Here is a 20,206-nt window from a genome sequence, read left to right on the forward strand (position 1 = left end):
TGAAATCTATGGCTCAGTTGATTCTTATGATACAGCCAAGGAGATATGGGATGAGGTGGCCAGACAGATGGAAGGAGCTGACATGACTTCGACAATAAGATTGACCAATGTTTTGACTGAGTTTGATAACTTCAGCAAATTGCCAAATGAATCTCTTGAGGCTGTCTACTGTAGGTTCTGCATGTCATAAATGAACTGAGGAAGAACAATGTCAAGAAAACAAAGATTGAGTTAAACATCAAATTAATCAAAGCTCTTGGTCCAGAATGGGAAGATTTTGGAACACAAATTAAACAACATCAAAATCTAACCAAGTTCACCATTCATACTCTTTATGAATCTTTCAAACTCAATGAAAACCAAGTTCTAAACAAAGCTTCATCAAGCAAAATGCCAGAAGTTGTATCTTCTAATCCTTTGGTGTTGATTGTTGAGAAGAAAGTTTTTGAAGCTCTTAAGAGGCAAATGGTAGTTCTTTCTTCGTCAGATGAGGAGGGAGATGATATGATGGCTACAAGAGATGGTGTTTCAGATGAACTATATCAAGCTCTTGTCGCGGTAACAAAGCATTTCAAGAAGAAAATTTACAAAGCGAGGCCAACAAACAACAATCTTCGCACTTCTTCTACAAGTGCATTTCCCAAGAAGGAACACTATCATCCCAAGAGTAATGAGCAAGGTGAAGCAAGTGGATCAAAGCATGGTGAAAAGAAGGAAGCTAATGAGAAACAAGTTGTTGAGAAGGGTAAGGCATCAGACAAAAAGTGCTACAACTGTGGTATTTCTGGCCATTTTGCTATTGATTGCAAACAACCTCGAAAGTGGAATTACGAGTATTACAAGCAGAAGATGCTGTTAGCCAAACAAGTTGAAGCAGGACATGCATTGCTCGCTGAAGATGACAAATGGCTATTGCTCTCAGATGATGAGAATGAAGATCTCTCTGCTAATGTTTGCTTTATGGCGAGGTTGGCCAAGGACAAAGTCTTTGAAGCAGAAAGCACTGATGATGAATATCCAGATGATGAGGTAAATCTTGACTCTACTTTTTCATTGATTAAAGATAAAGAGTCCTGTAGATTAGCTTTGTCAAACTTGACAACTCATATCAAATCTTTAGCCAAAACTAACAAAAAATTGAAAAATATTATTTCATTTTCTAAAAGTGAATTTTCAAAACTTCTTGAAGAACATTCAAAATTACTTTTTGAACATGATGCTATTAAACAAAATTTTCAAACATATAAAGATAAAGTTAAAGAATGTGAGTTGAATGCCTCTCCTGATTCTAAGTTATTACAAAAATGTCACAATCTTGAAAAGACCATTCATGATCTTGAAAAAGCCAATCAAGATCTTGAAACTCAAAAGACCAATGAATGGCTTCGGGCAAATGCTAGACAAATGGATGTTGATATTCTTAATAAAAAGCTCAAAGATGCTAAACCAAACAATGTTGAACTCGAAAGAAAGATTTCTGACCTAAATCATAATTGTTTTCTAAAAGGCATTGAGGTTGAGAATCTTGAAAAACAAGTTGAAGAATTTAAAAAGAATATACTTTTCTATCAAGAAAAGTTATATAAAGTTGAGCAAAAATCCTCTCTTGGATTTCACTGCCTATTTCAACAAGTCAAAAATTGACAAGAAGAATCTTCTTCTCGGGTCGGGATTTGAGAATATCACACCATTACAAAAAGCCAAAGAAGAAATTGAACTGTTATGGTAGGGGTAAAGCTATTTACATCTTAATTTAACTCATACACTGTGAAGATATTAAAATCAAAAAGGAAGATGGCATTTGGGGGCTTACTTACTTAATCTATAGTCTATACCATAGTTGTTAAACTTTTACGAGTCATGAGGACTTGTACCAAAAACGAGTCGACTCGTTAGTTGACTCGTTTTTGTCCAGACTCTTACGAGTCGCTGTGCGAACTTAGACCGAGTCACGAGTCGCAAACTTATAATTATTGTAACTTGATAATATGATTATATATGTTATATCTTATATTTATTGGTACATTATTTTTTGTGTAATACATGTAGTTTTGATCTTTTTATTGCGAATTTGAAGATAAATTATAAGTTTATGACTCAAAACTATTGAATATGCAATATTTTGATAAATCTATTAAGACAACGAACTTAAATTTTGTTTATAAATACGTCACATACATAAAATTATGTTATATTATGGAGTATTTAAAAATGTTCTGACTCTTACGAGTCGAGTCACGTTTTGAGTCACGAGTCAAAAATCATGTTTTCGAGTTGAGTCAAAAATTACGAGTCGACGACTATGGTCTATACAGCGTATATATATACGCATGAAACATTATATCAAACTCTAGAGAAAGTAGAAAAATAAACATATATCAAACTCAAGAGAAAGTAGAAAAATACTCGTAATTAATTTATTTAGCTATTAAGAGTATGTTTTGGTAAAAATAGTTGTAGCTTTTAGTTGAAGTTGTAGCTTTTAGTTTGAACTTTAAACGGTAGCTTTTATTTTTTGAAAGTGTTTGGTATGATAACTGTAGCTGCAACTTTAAGAGGTATTTGCGTAACTTTTAAAGAATAAAAACTTCATCGAAAAGCTAAAGTTTCTGAAACGCTACTTCAACTAGCTTTTGAAATTTTTTATTTCAAATAAAAATTAAATCTAGTTCCATCCGAACAAAACTTTTAATATTTTAATACTTTTAGTTTAAAATTAAAAACTAAAGCATTTTGAAAGCTCTTAAAAACCTTGTGGCAAACATGGCCGAGAGTTAAAAAAAAAAAAAGGAAGAGAGAAAAAGGAGAAACATAAGTTGCATATTGTTGACTCAAACCCAAAACCAACCCTCTTCCTCCTCCCTCCTGCTGCAACCAAAAATGCATTCATTCGGATACAGAGCCAACGCTTTGCTGACATTCTCGATCACTATCCTAGCTGTTATGTGTGCTATCGCTTCCTTTTCAGATAATTTCAACTCCCCTTCTCCCACTTCTCAAGTCCAGGTACTATTTTTTTTTTTTTTTCATTTCATATATGTACAACTTTTCAACTAATCCATTGATTTCTTTTTTCATTTTGTGACCTTTTGTTTAGGTTTTGAACATCAATTGGTTCAGAAATAAGCCGGATGGCGACGATGAGGTATAAAAACGCTACTATCAACATCTTTTATTTTGATATAAATATAAATAAATGTCACTGATTGTTGTAACTATGAGAATACAAATCATTGTTGAAATTTGGGATTGGGAAATACCAGATAAATACCTTTCATGAAAAAGGTTTTGTATCTAGTTTGAGGACAAAGTTCCTGAATATGTAGATCATGAAAAAGGTTAAACTTTTCGCATGGGATAACCTAACCCTTCGTTTTAGTAAATCGAACTAACTCAAACGAGCATGTACTCCACGCTCTAGTAACTCGTAGTAAAGTTTAACCTGAATTCCCTTGTATTTTCAAGTTTATGGAATTTTGCCATATTATATTTTCTCGATTTACGATATTCTGGTGAATAAAGAAAACTGTAGAGGATATTGTCTCGAATGTTGTACCTTGTATTTCTGTATTATCTTTTTTTTGAACGGCATTTCTGTATGTTCTGTATGTTATAGTAAACCAACATTCGTTAACGGAGATATAACTTTTTTTGTACAGGTTAGCATGACAATGAATATATCAGCCAACTTGCAATCATTGTTTACCTGGAATACGAAACAGGTTGGGTTCACTTAAAATTTTCTTTTCTTTTTAGTTAATTTAATCTTTCATTGATATATTTTTAGTACCTTCTATGTGATTTTATAGATACATGAGGCATTTTTTGTATCTTTTTCTAGCGGGCCGAAATTCAAATAAAGAAACTAGTGCATACCTTTTCTCATTAGGAAGATAATTGTTTTTGATATTGGTTTTGTTTTTTAGTGTTGGTCTAAGGAACATGAATACATCAAATTTGGAATCATATATGGTTAATAAACAAAGATGCTAAGAGGCTGAACTGGAATCCATTAAGCAGGATAAGAACTATTGATTTGAGCATGGGTTTGCTGTAAGAGCTATGATTTGGTTGTCAAATCTTCCCTTTGATTACTTTAATGCTTGTAAAGTTGCATGCAAGAAAAGAGGAATTCTTGGTCGTACATAAGGGTTAGGAACCAGTCTGAAACTAGTAACATATAGCTCTTAACTATTAGGGGCAAGACCTGGAAGGTTGAAGATGAAAAAGAGCAGGATACATAGACTAATCTACCATTACACAATTGTGTTACTCTTGGATTTTTTAAGATGTGCATTAGCTGACTACGGTCACTAGTCACTACACCCACCGTATCATGCGATTTGTGTCTATTTCTATTAATAGGAATTGAAGTCTGGTCATTAGTACTTTCTGAGAGCCCGAGATGACCTTATTCTAACATATGATCATAAAAAAACCCCTATAGTAAATTAGTAACTTGATTTGTTAGCGTAGTTTTCTATTCTTATTGGAAGTGTTCAAGTCTAAGTGTGTTTTGGTAGTGTTTGAGTAGGTAGTGTTTGCAAATTATGTTGATGTATAAAACTAATTATCTATCCGTCTAAGTGTATTTTGGTAGCTAGGGAGGTCTAATATGGATAGTAATAATAAAGTAACCTTTAAAAGTATGTATCATGGATTTCACAAAGGGAATCATAGTGAAACTAAAATATTGTAAGAAATATTTGTTTTAGCACACTGTTATTTTAATAATAATATATTTTATTAATGTAAGTTATATTTTTTTTTTGGGATGGGGATACTTATAATATTACGAGAGTAAGTACCTGCGCGTTGCGGCGGTAAGATGGTAGGGTGATAGGTTATAGGTTGTGATATGTCATAGAGTGTGATAGCCAAATGCCTTAGCCGACGGGCTCCACCCTCGGATTTAAAAAATCGTCGAAAGTATATCGAATGACATCTTTAATGAAAGAGCATGAAATTTCAAGAACACCCATATATTTTTTATAATTTATCGATTTACGGTTTTTGAGATAAAAGATTTCAAATGAATTAGAAAATTTATGGAGGAGAGAGAAAAATGAGTGGTTGAGATTTGAGGAGAGAGAAAAAAATGAGTGATTGAGATTTATTACAAGGATATTATGAATAAGTGATAGGGGTATTTTGGGGTTTTCACTTGTGTAAAGTTGAAAAAATGGAGGGAACAAATCTATACTTCTATACTATGTTATAAAGCAAATAGGGTTTCAACTTTCAACTTTCAACAATGTACACATGATAATACAAAATGTACAATACATTAATGCCTAAAACTTTCTCTCTCCTCCATAAATCATTTTATTCCTCTAATTGTTTCAAAATATTTTATCTCAAAAACCGTACATCGATAATTTATAAAAATTATATGGGTGTTCTTAAAATTTCATGCTCTTTCATTAGAGATGTCATTCGATATACTTTCGACGAATTTTTAAATCCAAGGGCGAAGCCCGTACGGCTAAGACATTTGGCTATGACACTCTATGACATATCACCTCCTATGACCTATCACCCTCACCATCTCACCGCCGCAACGCGCGGGTACTTGCTCTCGTGCTTTATAATGTAGTAGTGATAGAGATAAAGATAACAAGGTATTGCCTTTATTATGTAAACCCTTTATCATTTTTCCAAATCGGATCCATGATCAATCTTCATGAAGATATATCGTGTAAATTGAATTGTTTATGAATAGAGATTAATTTTGTTTGTGATGTAATTTTTACACCAATGTACCCTTGTAATTTAGTTATACAAGCCTCCAAATTGATAAAAGTTCTAAGTTGGTCAAAATGTAAGTTAAGTATTTAAGAAAACAACGAAAACAAAAGAAGCGATAACTATGCTAGCTCTTGAAAGTCGAAGGTGGTGAATGCCTACGCTAGTAAACCAAAATTGTTGTATCTTCTTTGTTTAACATGATTGTCACGAACTTAGCAAATTGGTTTTAATATGATAATATCTGAACATTGAAGACAACAATTTGACACTCTAGATTGTTAAATAAATGGCGAGACTTACTAGAATAATACATAAATTATGCATTTCCATATAGGAGGGATGAACCATTAAACTAAAAGCAAAGCAACAAACAAAACAGTTCCTCTCAAGCTTCTTTGTGGATTAATGATACTACCAAGAATATTGTACGATGATGATGTGGTTCCAACAATCAATTTGTTGGCCATAGTAAAATAGACAGAAACCAGATAGAAAATAGAGGGAGACTTAGACTTAATTCATTTCATTTATATCTATTAACAAAAACCAACAATTACTTATATAGTAAATATAGGTAATATACTAATATGCAATCCTAAATTAGTGGGGTAATGGCAACGTGGGAGACAATCAGACAAAAACGCAAACATTAATAGGAAACATGCAGAATATAAACTCCACTCCTAATATTATGCATAGATCGTGGGTAAGGCACACATCAGATGACTGAATGACGTGAACTGGTCTGGACTTGATGGTCTGAATTGTGCCTGAAATGAAATATGGATTAATGCTTGTGACGAGTACAGTAAAATATAAGAAAGTATGTAAAAAGAAAGAAACTCCTCAGTGCCGCCTTCCGTGGGTTTTGAGCCCCAATACCTCGACGGTGTATGGGGAGGTTAAGATGTAGGCAGACCTTACCTCTACCTAAATAGAGAGGATGCTTCCATTTTCTACCTTAATGGTAGAAAAGGCCCTCCAACCTTTGCATGGGATGATGATTGAACTTGTGACCTCTGTCTCCACTCTCCAGAGGCCATGGTGTTTACCACTGATCCAAACCATGCTGCTTAAGGGTGACATGTTCTAAAACAATTATAAAATATAAGAAAGTATGTAATGAGTATACTTTATGGATGACATGTTCTAAAACAATTATAAAATGGCCTATTTGTCGGTTTGGCCCAGGATATATCCTTATTCACCAAAACTTGTCAGTATAGCTGGACCCGTGACACTTCATCTGATTCGTATTACCAGCCAGTGCAGCTTATCAGTCCGGCCCGCTATATCAATAATCTAAGGAGAAAAGAAGTATCGTGTTCATCAAGCCCAATGACTCATTTGAACAGCCATGTGGACCTATCTGGAATATGTGGCACTTGACATCAAGGTTCTCCATAAACCATGATAAGACGAGTCTAGAAATATGTATGATACCTCGTGCAACATTTATCCGCGTGATACGAACCCATCCCATAATAGGCTCGCATCATGCCATAAGCTAAGTGTAGAACTCACTCCCAAAAGCTAGCTGAAAGGGGGAGGGGACACCTAGGCTTATAAACCACCAACCAATCCCATACTTGGCCGATGTGGGATCATATCAATACCCCACCCTTTGAAGAGCCAACGTCCTCGTTGGTCACGGCTATGTTGGTCACGGTTGGCACCCCTCTCCTTGGGTCCAAGCCACCACTCCATAGGCCACCACTCCGAGCGTTGGAACCTCGAAAGGTAGGGATGGCTCTGATACCAATTGATACGAACCCATCCCATAATAGGCTCGCATCATGCCATAAGCTAAGTGTAGAACTCACTCCCAAAAGATAGCTAAAGGAGGAGGGGACACCTAGGCTTATAAACCACCAACCAATCCAATACTTGGCCGATGTGGGATCATATCACCGCGCCAATGCCAATACGCCACCATTGGGTCGTTTTGGATTTCCGGGCTCCGGAAAGCTTGATTAAATGAAACACACTCTGCCAACAATATGGCACCAATGGTCTAATTTGCTATACCAAAGTACATACTGAGTGTCTCGCTAAGACTTAGGGTTGGAAAATTCTTGATACATTTGTTCATTTGCTGGAAAGCATTTTTGGTTGCCTCACTCCATTTGACGATTTTTCCTCCATACATGTGTTAAGTACTTCTTAAAATGGCAGTGACTTTTTGCCCAGTTGTCCTAGAAGCTCTCTATGCCCACTAGTTTCACAACCTCTTAAATTGTTTTTGGTTCCATTATTATGGAAATGTGGCACACCTTTTTTTGGATGAGCTTCAATTCCACCTGGTTGTATTTATAAATTGTCTTAAAAATCTTTCCAGACTCCACTCTGAATGTGCATTTCTTAGGGTACATCATGTTAATTCTTCTTACTTTTTTGAATGTCTCATGTGTATCCTGTAACATTGTTTCTTCTGTTCTACTCTTGATGACCAAATCATCTATACATTCTTCAATGTTTCGATCTTTTTTGTAAAAAAACGTGTCTACTACATGCTGACATGTGCATTCTAGCAATTATTTTAAATTGTGTAGAGGTATGGAAACTTGTCTATTCCTCGTTAATTACCGCCATACTAATCCAGTGATATTCTTTGTACGTCCTGAAAACATTGGTATTCGTATCTGGATGGTGATTGTATTTTCAAATTTATTTAAAGGATTATAGTCTTTTTGGCATGCATTGTCAATTTTTCTATGTCCTTCAAGTCTACTGGATCAGTACCATGACCGGATTGGGTATGCATTGTCAATTTTTCTATGTCCTTCAAGTCTACTGGATCAGTACCATGACCGGATTGGATACTCTTCTATGCTAGGTGCTTAATCCATTATTTTCGTTTTGAGTAGCTGTGCTTCTGTTGGCAAACGAAGGTTTTTGTCTTATCGGCATTTAACTTATGCTTTGCTATGCCTTTTGGCACTCATGTCTGAGAAGGTCCATTTGTATACCTGTACACAATCTTTCAACAACTATATCAGGCTTTTCTGAGTTACCTTCCTTGTTTCTGATTACAACTGATCTGTCCTGATAACCTTGATGAAATATTAATTTCTTCCTTTTCCCCCTTTTTTCTTTGAATGATTTCAAGATCTTGATTTTCTCTTGAGCATTAGTCTCTTGTGTTTTAACAGACTCGGGAATTAAAGTAACAATCTCATCAGAAGTCGTGAATATCATTCCATGTGGTCGATATTTAAAATTTTCTAGCAAATATATCATCGTTCTGCCAAACAATATATCGTATGAAGAAAATGTTCTAGCTACCAGAACTTCACAAGGAAAGTTCGACATCTGTCCTTGTCTTCAAATAGTGTAAGCAATGTTATGCTTCCAATTAGTTGCTTAACATGCTTGTCGTCATGCAATGATGTTATTTTATTTTTCTTCACTATATAATAATGATGACTGATGAGCTTATATTTTGGTAGCTCTATCTCTTAGTTAACTGTGATATGTTGGTGCTTTTTTAAATAAAAGAAGTTATATGCTTTGTGTTGCAGGTGTTCGTGTTCCTGGCAGCCGAGTATGGAACTCCACAAAATTCATTAAATCAGGTAAGTATTATTGTCCGAGTATCATTTGAAACCTGCCATATATGTACTTTTCTGTTCTTCATAGAAAAATAAGTTAAAGCCATATATTGTGAATATGAGAGGTAGTCGTTTGAGCTATATGTACTTTGTGCCTTGTACAAACTCTTAGGTAGATGATGCATCTTTCTGTGGCTTGATAGTTATGCAAACCCATGGATCTTGTCAACAAAAGGTATTATTTGAAGGAGATAAATATATAGGGGAAAAGGCCCCAAAAATGATTTTTCTTCTGCTTTCCGTGTCAGAACTTGTGCCACTTGATGCCCTCTGTGTCAGATTGGCCTGCTCTCGTCTTCCAAGTTGCTCATTCATGTAATCATGTCTGGGATGTCAACTAAAATTAGCCAAGATAGGTATAATTGAATTACTTGTAAGAGCATGCATATGTGACTGGTAAATACTGTTGTTAGAGTTGCTAATTTAAAAGAGTGTAAAAGCAGTGACACTTAAAAAGTTCCATAATAGTTAAAAGCAAGTGAAAGTGGGACATTAGAAATACTGTTGTTAGAGTTGCTAATTTAAAAGAGTGTAAAAGCAGTGACACTTAAAAAGTTCCATAATAGTTAAAAGCAAGTGAAAGTGGGACATTAGAAATTTAATCTGGAGTGCTCAAGACTACAAACGACTAACCAAGTTTAGGGAATACAGACAAATGCTACAACTATTCCGCCACTACCAAATGACCAACAGTGTGAAAAATAGAAGCAACCATTACATAAAGGGTTTAGTGCGCCGGAATGCAACAAACAATGCCCAAAAGGTTATAGTGTGCATGAACTAACGTTTTTCTTTATTGTATGCATAAACTTAATAAAAAAGTTTATATCATGCAACTTTTTGTGACCGACCAATAAAAACCCTTACACGTGGCCTGTTAAAAAAAAAAAAATTTACACGTGGCAGCTCATACGGGCTGCCACGTATACACATTGCATGATTTGAACATTTTTACTAAGTTTATGCATACAATAGAAAAAAACGTTAGTTCATGCACACTATAACCTTTTGGGCATAGTTTGTTGCATTCCTGCGCACTAATCCCTTACATAAACAGCAAAACTTTGTAATTTAACGCTTTAGTGCTTCTGAACTTGAAAATATTTGTATTTGACCTCAAAACATGGGATGACAGGTATCCTTGTGGGATGGTATCATTCCTGCTAAAGAACATGCGAAGTTCTACATCCATACAACCAACAAATACCGTTTTGTAGATCAGGTAAGTGTTACTTAAGGAATATTACGTCTACATTTAGCTTAAAGACTTTTTAGGTCATTTAGTTCTTTAAGTGGTTTTTTTATTTGTATTCATATATCCATCGTTCTTGGTTTCTTTTCTTGATTTTTTTGTAATGTCATTTGGGGTTGGTTGGCCACGAACATAGTATATACTTACACTTTAATTATCCTTGTTAAGCACATACTTTTTCTAGTATTTAGCCAACATGCATGCATACTTCAGCAAATCCAGTTTTTAGCTTGGCCAGGTTGTGTTAGAACTTCTTCGTTTTCCAAGAATCTAGATTACCTCCCAATAAGACACAAAATCCTGTGGTTGACCATTGACTAAATGGACATCCATCACAATCGACAACTGAATCACATTAACTTCCCTATAACCTGTACACTCATACAATAAGCCTTTCCCAGGTGCTTGTTTAATATATCTTTGAATATGTAGTGCAGTTCCCCAATAAAAGGTGAGTTACAGGGAGAATTTAAGATCCGACTGACTACACTCGTATCCATTGAGAAATCGGGTCAAGTTACTAAATGTAGTTGAGTCTGCCAACTAGTTTTTGATATTCCAGTTGATCCGCAAGAGGCTCCCCTGTCCTGGTAGAAGCTTAGCACTAGGATTCATTATGATGTCAACTAGCTTGCAATTTACTAGCCCAGCTTCATCAAGAGTATCAAGAGCATGCTTACGGTGGGATATCGATATTCCATTTGTAAATTGTGCAACTTCAATACCTAGAAAGTATCTGATTGTTCCCATATCCTTGGTCGGAAAATGTTTGAAAATATGATCATTGAGTTGTTAGATACTGATGTGATCATCTCAATTGATTATGATAGCATCATCATCATCATAAACAACCAAGTAGATGCAACATGTCCCTGAATGTCTGTAGAAAACTGAATGATCTGCCTCACTTTGTATCATCCCGAATTCTTTGACTACGGTTCTGAATCGGCCAAACCATGCTCTAGGTGATTGCTAAAGGCCATAGAGAGCTTTGTGAAGTTTGCATACTAATCCCGACTCTCCCTAAGTAACAAACCCAGGAGATTGCTCCATGAAGGAAATCATTTTTGATATTAAGCTGATGATGAGACTGAAATCCTATAGCTTCCGCAGATAATGTAATGCGTATACTACCATGTTGGCAACATGAGAAAATGTATCTCAGTAATCCAGACTAAATATCTTTGTAACCTTTTGAAACAAAATGAGCCTTAAGACAATCAAGTTTACCATCAGGTCCTATTTTGGGAGTGAAAATCCAACAAACACCCAATAATTATATTCCCTGAAGGCAGGGGAACTAAATCCCATGTACTATTTATGGGTAATGCTGTCGTCTCTTCGATCATAGCCTGATGCTAGCCATGAAGGCGTAAAATATCTCTTACCATTTTAGGAAGAGGAACAGATGCAAGACAATACACTTAGAATAGGCAGGTGATGTACGATCTTGACTTATTATACGTGTATATGAGAAAGGGACTAGCAGTAGATAGTATACCGTTTTCTTGTGCGATAGGAAGATCGCCTGCTTGCAGAACTGGAGCAGGAGTAGCTGGCAAAGGTGAAGAGTCAGAGGGATCTGCGAATTGTTGGCAGTTGGAGCTTGAGTTTGTTTCCGTTATTGTCGACGGTAAGTTTGCAGTGGTGGTATCTGGATTAGTAACGGTAGGTGAAATATCTGTTTTTAGTGTTCTTAGTGGATACATGCATGTAGATTGGAAAAGGAAAGACTTGGTCAAGGCTAGATGAGTCTTGTTTTTTTTTTTTTTTGAACGGCATTGGAATTTTATTAAAAAAAATGCTAGCAAGAAACTAGCCATTTACAAGAAAATTCTCAATTTTTTGAATGGCTAGATGAGTCTTGTTGATTAAGACGGAAATAGTTTTGCTGGTTACACAATATGAAATCAGCAGTCATGAACACAACGTGAAATCAGCAGTCATGAAATATTTATTGAGATTGGAGAATAGCAATTTTAGCCTTTATGAAGACGAGGATAACCTAGGAAGATGTTGATGGAGATTCAGACCCAAAAACAAATAGTAAATGGAAGAAATAGAGATGAAATAGGGAAGGTTTTTTATTAATGAAGATAATAGGAAAACCAAAAGGTCCCAGGGATGAATCCCTCTCTCAAAGCAAAGCTAAGAGCCAATACATAGAGAAAATATTTAACCTGTCTACAATGTCCCTCCCCATTCCATTTTATACACCTCACTTTCTCTCACTTCATTAAAGTAAATTAATAGCCAACTTCCTGAATTCCCTTCTGGTTCCTTCTAGAATACACATGCATAATTCTGGGTCTTTGGTCATTAGATACTAATAGATCAGAATTTGTATCATTACTCCCGCCTTCTAACAAAGTCTTGTCCTCAAGACTTGCATAAGAAAATTGACTCTTAATAGTTGCAGCGTCTTCCCAAGTAGCTTCTTCTTCTGATTGTCCCTTCCAATGAATTTAACCACTGCTCCATTGGTTCTTGAAAAGTCTTGATAGAACGTCGTACTAAAACTGCCAAAGGAGTCAACAGATCAGAAGCACCCAACTCCAATTCTGGTGGTAGACTCTGTTCAACAGTTGCGGAGATAGCCTTCTTAAGAAGTGATACATGGAAGACGGGATGAATTTTCGATGTGGGAGGAAGATCCAACTTGTAAGCCATGGGTCCAAGCTTGTCTATGATCTTGAAAGGGCCAAAAAACTTAGCAGATAGCTTCTGATGAATGCGACTTGCAACAGAAGTTTGGCGATAAGGTTTCAGCTTAACATAAACCCATTCCCCAACCAAAAAATTGACATCTCTCCTCTTCTTATCAGCCTGTGCTTTCATTGTAGATTGAGCATGCAAGAGATGTTGCTTTAATTGCTTTAAAGCTTCATCCCGGTCTTGCAACTCTTGAGCAACTGTCTGAACTCGTACCTCTCCCGGAATAAAATGTATAACAGATGGGGGTTTCCGTCCATACACGATTTCAAAAGGGGTTACTCCGGTAGAACTATGAAATGTTGAATTATACCAGAACTCTGCCCAAGGGATCCAAGCTGACCAATTACGGGGATGGTCAGTAGCAAAGCATCTTAAGTATGTCTCTAAACAACGATTAATCACCTCAGTTTCACCATCCGTTTCCGGATGATAAGCAGAACTCATGTGTAACTCTGTTCCCTGGGCACGAAAGATCTCTTGCCAAAATCTACTGATAAACAATGGGTCACGATCACTAATTATCGACTTGGGAATTCCATGATGACGCACAATTTCTTTCACGAAAATTTCAGCCACTGTCTTTGCTGTGTACGGATGTTTAAGCAACACAAAATGGCTATACTTTGAAAGTCTATCAACCACTACTAACAAAGCATCGTACCCCTTTGACTTAGGCAGCCCCAAAATAAAAGCCCCAAAATAAAATCCATAGAAAAATGCTCCCAAATTGCTTCTGGGATGTCTAAGGGTTGTAAAAGCCCACCAAGAGCGGTGGAACTTGTTTTGCAACGTTGACATATGTCACATTCCCGCACAAATTTCTTGACATCCTTTAACATTCCTGGCCAATAGAGATTGGCTGCTAGCCTTTGATAAGTACGGTAATAGCCAGAATGTCCTCCCAAAGCAGAAGTATGAAACTCTCGCAACAAAGCAGGAATAAATTTAGAAGTACGAGCAATTACCAATCTATTCTTATAATATAAGACCCCCTGATGTAGCGAGAAACCAAGAGGTACCTTAGTTCCTTCCAAACAGGCCTGCATAAGTGTTTCAATCTCTGCATCCTTTTGGGCTTCTTCCACCATTTGGGCACCTTGCAACCATAAAGGTTCTGACACAAGTGTTGAAAATTCCCCCGAATCTGCTTTATGTGATAACGCATCCGCTACCCTATTTTCCCTTCCTGGCTTATAGAGAATGTCAAAGTTGTAGCCAAGCAACTTTGCTACCCAATTCTGTTGGTCTGGGGTAGTAATTCACTGCTGTAACAAATACTTTAAGCTTCTCTGGTCGGTATATACCACAAATGTGGTGCCCAACAAATATGAACGCCAGTGTTGCACTGCTAAGACCAATGCCATTATCTCCCGTTCATAAGCTGATTTAATAAGCTGAATTAGAAAAGTTCTGGTCACTTAAAGCTTTACTATAATAAGCAATAGGTTTTCCGTGTTGCATTAAAACAACTCCAATTCCATGGCCCGATGCATCACATTCAACAACAAAAGGAAGACTGAAATCTGGTAAAGCCAAAACAGGGGCTGAACTCAAGGCTTGTTTTAAAGCCTCAAAGGCTTGTTGAGCGTCATCATTCCAATGGAAAGCATCTTTTTTTGTTAAATCAGTTAATGGTCGGGCAATACTACCATAATTTTTCACAAATTTTCGATAGTATCCCGTAAGACCAAGAAAGCCACGAAGTTCTTTAACTTGTTTCGGAACAGGCCAATCCATAACTGCAGTAACTTTACTTGAATCCATTGACACCCCTTCCTCAGAAATTATGTGACCAAGGTATTCCACCGAAGTCTGACCGAAATAACACTTCTTTTGATTAACCATGAATTGATGTTGTAATAAAATTTCACGAACTTGCTGCAAATCTTTCAGATGAGTTTCCCAACTCGGGCTTCCCAACTCGGGCTGTAAATTAAGATATCATCGAAGAAGATGACTACCTTTTGACATAACAATGGACGAAAGATATCATTCATAACAGCTTGGAATGTAGCAGGTGCGTTCATAAAGGCATTACTAAGTATTCATAGTGCCCATCATGTGTACGAAACGCAGTTCTCTCAATGCTTTCAGGGTGCATACGAATCACCTGATTTCAGGTCTAACTTAGAGAAAAATCGTGCTCCGTGTAACTCGTCTAAAAGTTCCTCCACCACTGGAATTGGAAATTTATCAGGAACGGTAGTTTTGTTAAGAGCTCGATAATCAACGCACATCCTCCAAGTTTGATCTTTCTTTCGAACCAAAATTACAGGACTAGAAAAAGCACTTTTGCTGGGACGAATCATGCCCAAAGAAAGAAGCTCCTGAACTTGTTTCTCAATCTCGGCCTTTTGAGCATGAGGATACCGATATGGGCGCACACAAATGAGTTCATTAGGATTCAAAAGTACAATACTATGATCATGAGAACGAATTGGGGGCATTCCTGACAACGCCTTGAAAACAGCCCTGCAACTATTCAAAACATTCTGTAATTCTTGCTCTTGTGATAACGACAACCCAACTGACACAGCTGTCAACAAAGAGTGAGAGAAACTGCCTGAACGAACCTGATCAGGACAAGATAACCATTGATGGAACGCAACTTGATGAAGGGAAGAACCAACTCCATTAAGAGTAACCCATTCACCATTATGTACAAAACGCATCCACAAATCCTGCCAATTGTGAGTCACTTCCCCTAATGACTTCAACCAATCCATACCCAACACCACATCCAGATCTCCAGTGTCAAATACTAACGCATTAATGAATTTGTTCCTCCTGTTGTTCCAAACGGCTTTGAACAGATCGAGTTTCCATTGTAAACAAATAAACAAGAAGAAAAACGGCAGGTCGCTGGCAGGTCGGACCAATGATGGAGATTCAGAACCAAAAACAAATAGTAAATGAAAGAAATAGAGATGAAATAAGGAAGGTTTTTTATTAATGAAGATAATAGGAAAACCAAAAGGTCCCAGGGATGATTCCCTCTCTCAAAGCAAAGCTAAGAGCCAATACATAGAGAAAATATTTAACCTGTCTACAATGTCCCTCCCCATTCCATTTTATACACCCCACTCTCTCTCACTTCATTAAAGTAAATTAATAGCTAACTTCCTGAATTCCCTTCTGGTTCCTTCTAGAATACACATGCATAATTCTGGGTCTTTGGTCATTAGATACTAATAGATCAGAATTTGTATCAGACGTATTTTAAGGCTTTAGGTGCTAAACTATGTCATTCAGGATCTATAAACGAAACAAACACACCCAAATGGATGAAGAGGAAGATGATAAATTGGTTGGTTTGGAAATAAAATGGACATGGGAACTTGGTTATTGACACTGATGAGTAACAAACAGTGTTAGCCTAAACATTAAGTGGACCTTTTGCATGCAAGATTAGTGAGAATAGTGTTAGCCCAAAACTTGAGTGGAAGCTTTGTATGCAAAAATGAAGTGCATGTAGTGTCAATAAGATGGCGATTTTTCCTCTTTAGTGCTGATGCGTTATAGGGCAAGAAGAATGATGTAACATGCCTCGGAGATGCCATGCCATCTATAAAGGACCAGAAGTATTTACGAATAGTTGCACCACACAGAGTTTTCACTTCACACAAACTTCTTGAAATGCTTTGGAATTTTGAATAAGTTTGTATGTTTCATTAAGAAACTCTTAGTACATCGTGAATATGAATAATAAATGTAACTAAGTAATGAAAACCACAGTAGTTCGACTAGAATGGGACCCCACACATCAGTGTGTACAAGAGAAAATAGAGAATCGACTCTTTTATTAAATGTCATTAGTATAACATTTAAAGGCTTCAGTCCACACATCAGAGCCTGTCTCGAATAGCTGAAACAGTTGCAGAAGAGATGGGTCAATACATCCGCACATAAGCTTGGGTAATTGGGCTTTAGCACACCCTGATTACTTTTTGGTTAAGTGATCAAGTTGGTTTTGGCCTTTGAATCACATAACCATATTTAACAGATAAAGCCCCATGAGAGATAATTAGAGCGAATATTAGCATATGATGTCAACTTTCGGAGGTGCTATAGTGAAGACTAGTCATGGTCAAAGGCTGAGACTATGAAGTGCTATTACTACTCTTTGGATGTATGTTCTCAAGCATGCTTAGATTGATAAAAACACCAAATAAAGAAGTTCGAACATAAAACTGAAAGAGTAAATTAAAGCGTGAATTTATCTGAATTCACAAGTCTTAAAGGTTCTGGCAGGTTTCTGGCAACTGTAGCGGTGGATGCAATGGGATGGCCTGAAAAACTTCAGTTTTCATTAGAATTCACAAGTCTTAAAGGTTCTGGCAACTGTAGCGGCTGAGTGCAATGGGGATGGCGTGGAAAACTTCAGTTTTGATTAGAATTTCATTTAGTGTTTTGGTATAGGCAGTGATACTTGAATGTTCGAGAATTGGAAGATATGTGAAAATGTCATAACTGAAAAGTCATATCTAAGGTTCGGGTTCCCAGAAGTCATATGCTGTATGCGGCGGGAATGCCGTAAACAGACGACGAAAACATCTTCTAGTGCCCTGATACTATAGATAAAAATGCCATATTAAGTAATAGTAGATTTATTGGATTTGAGGGTTAATTGCACTAGATGATTTACGGTGATACAATATACATATATATATATATACATATGAAACCCTAATCTATAAAGAAACCCCGGAAAACCCGACCAGCCTATGGACCTGATATATTCTAACAATATGCTGGTAAAAAATGGGTTGGGTCGACCGGCATATTTTTAATTTATAATTTTTGAGCTTATTAGATAGTTAATGTACTAGATATGTTTGTAAAAGGTCATACTAACAAATTTTCATCCATTTTGTTTAAAGAAACAAATAAGAGACTGATATCATTTGAATCATACTTCGGGTTATCTTTTGAACAGAAAAAGGAAAACATTGTCAACTCAATTGAACCGCTCGACCGTCTGACCATCTTTATAATCAACATCAACATACAAAAATAAATGTAGTAGACACCCGACAATCGAATACATGGAGGAGTATATGAGATTCTGCTCCTACTTTCCCTTTTGTCATTGACTGCTAATTATATGCATCTTATGTGCAGGGAAGTAATCTCCGTGAACGAGATTTCAACTTGACATTGCATTGGCACGTTATGCCAAAGACTGGGAAGATGTTTGCTGACAAAATAGTCATGACTGGCTATCGCTTGCCCAAGTCGTATAGATGATTATATGCTAGTCTTGGTGTAAAATTAGAGTCTTCATGGTTGGTGATATAAATTATCTAAATTGAATGAAATGTCAAAAACTAGTGAATGCTCATCAAAACTTAAAAGACCGCCATTATGAAGCACAAAAAAGTTCCATTTACCGCGCCACACTTTGGTTGCAGGTTCTCGAATTAGAAGGCATCATCCAAATTACCCCTTGACATACCTTGGTCTGCTTCTTGATAAAAGACGTTGGTCCTGGTGTAGTAAAAGTATATTTTAATGGCCCATGTTCTACTATTGAAATATTTTTGCCCGCACAGTAGACATTCTTTTGCGGTAAATCAATGGTTTGGATCTTTGTTGGAATCCAACAAATTAGGATACATTTCTCTTCGGATAATCCTGCTTCATCTTGTTTCTCCATTTGGACCAAGGAAGATGCTATTAAGCTTTAGTCGTGTCTCGATGTCCAAATATTAGTGTTAGTCATGTATTATCTACCTATTAAAAATTTAAGTCTCCAATCCATCTCCTCTAGGAGGTCGTCCATCCACAGTCTCATACCTATCTTCGTCCGGTCGTCCCTTCATCTCCTTAACTTTTATCTCTGACATTCTCCAACTAGAACAAGTCATTCTTCAAAAATTTATAAAAATCAGGAAAAATAAATAACACTCCCTTAAAAGTTAAAAGTAAGGCATATAGTTGGATAAATTAGCAAGTTATTTTCTGGTTTGGGTGCATACTCAAAAAGTATAATCAAAATATCTTTTTGGTCTTGAGTACAATAGTATCCAATCTTTTCATAAGCAGGGTTTAGAAGAAGTGTTATGTAAAAAATCTTGTTTCTATCTAAAGGTAAAATAACTACTTCCACAAGAACATTTAGTCAAAAGACTAAAGAACAAATAGTAGTAAGTGGTAAATAACCATATTAACTAGTCTAAGTAACACATGACTACATTAAAAATATAGTAGAATAACATATAACAAACAACATAAAACACCTTAGAAGATATCAAGCAGAACATAGCATATAGGACTCCATTTTATAAATGATAATAAATGCCAATCAACCTATTTTGTTATTTCTTTTTCTTCATTCATATAAAATTTTTAGAATCTAATAATACGTATAAATATAAAATCATGCTATGATAAAACTATTAAAGATAATATCTTTTTTCTTTTGGATATATTTATAGGGAAAAACAAAAGTATTGTTAGCAGCAGCTAGCATGGTACATATCTTTCTCACATATTTTTAAACGAGAGATATATTATATAACGGTTTAAATGTTGATCTAACATCTTTAATCTATAATACATTTTCTTTTTTAAAATAGAATGAGTTAAAATGTTTAAATTGTTCTTCAACATTAGTTTTTTTAATTTGTTTTTTTTAAAACAACATACTATCTTACTCATACAGTTATACTCGTAAAACTATAATACCCATATTGATTTATTAATCATATTCAAACTTTTTTCTTATGTAATTACTTTGTATTTGTATAATAATCAATTTTATTTAGTATAACTTACAATTTATAATTAGTCCCATTAACTATGTCCTATTTTTAATTTTAACGTCTTTCCTTTATAAATTTTGACCTTAATATTTTGATTTGCGTTATATAGTATTTTA

At 35.8% G+C, this 20,206-nt stretch overlaps 1 protein-coding gene across 1 annotated transcript; it reads left to right on the top strand.

The window, feature by feature from the left end:
• The first annotated feature begins 2,770 nt into the window (after positions 1–2,770).
• LOC122581637 (signal peptidase complex subunit 3B-like) lies at positions 2,771–18,778 on the top strand. The gene is made up of 6 exons (XM_043753882.1): positions 2,771–3,006; positions 3,098–3,145; positions 3,660–3,722; positions 9,270–9,323; positions 10,495–10,581; positions 18,448–18,778. The coding sequence occupies exons 1-6, from the start codon at positions 2,881–2,883 to the stop codon at positions 18,571–18,573; spliced, it is 504 nt and encodes a 167-aa protein (XP_043609817.1). The 5' UTR covers positions 2,771–2,880; the 3' UTR covers positions 18,574–18,778.
• The last annotated feature ends 1,428 nt before the right edge of the window (positions 18,779–20,206 follow it).

The sequence above is a fragment of the Erigeron canadensis genome, chromosome 9 (assembly GCF_010389155.1).
Source record: "Erigeron canadensis isolate Cc75 chromosome 9, C_canadensis_v1, whole genome shotgun sequence".
Lineage (NCBI taxonomy): Eukaryota > Viridiplantae > Streptophyta > Magnoliopsida > Asterales > Asteraceae > Erigeron > Erigeron canadensis.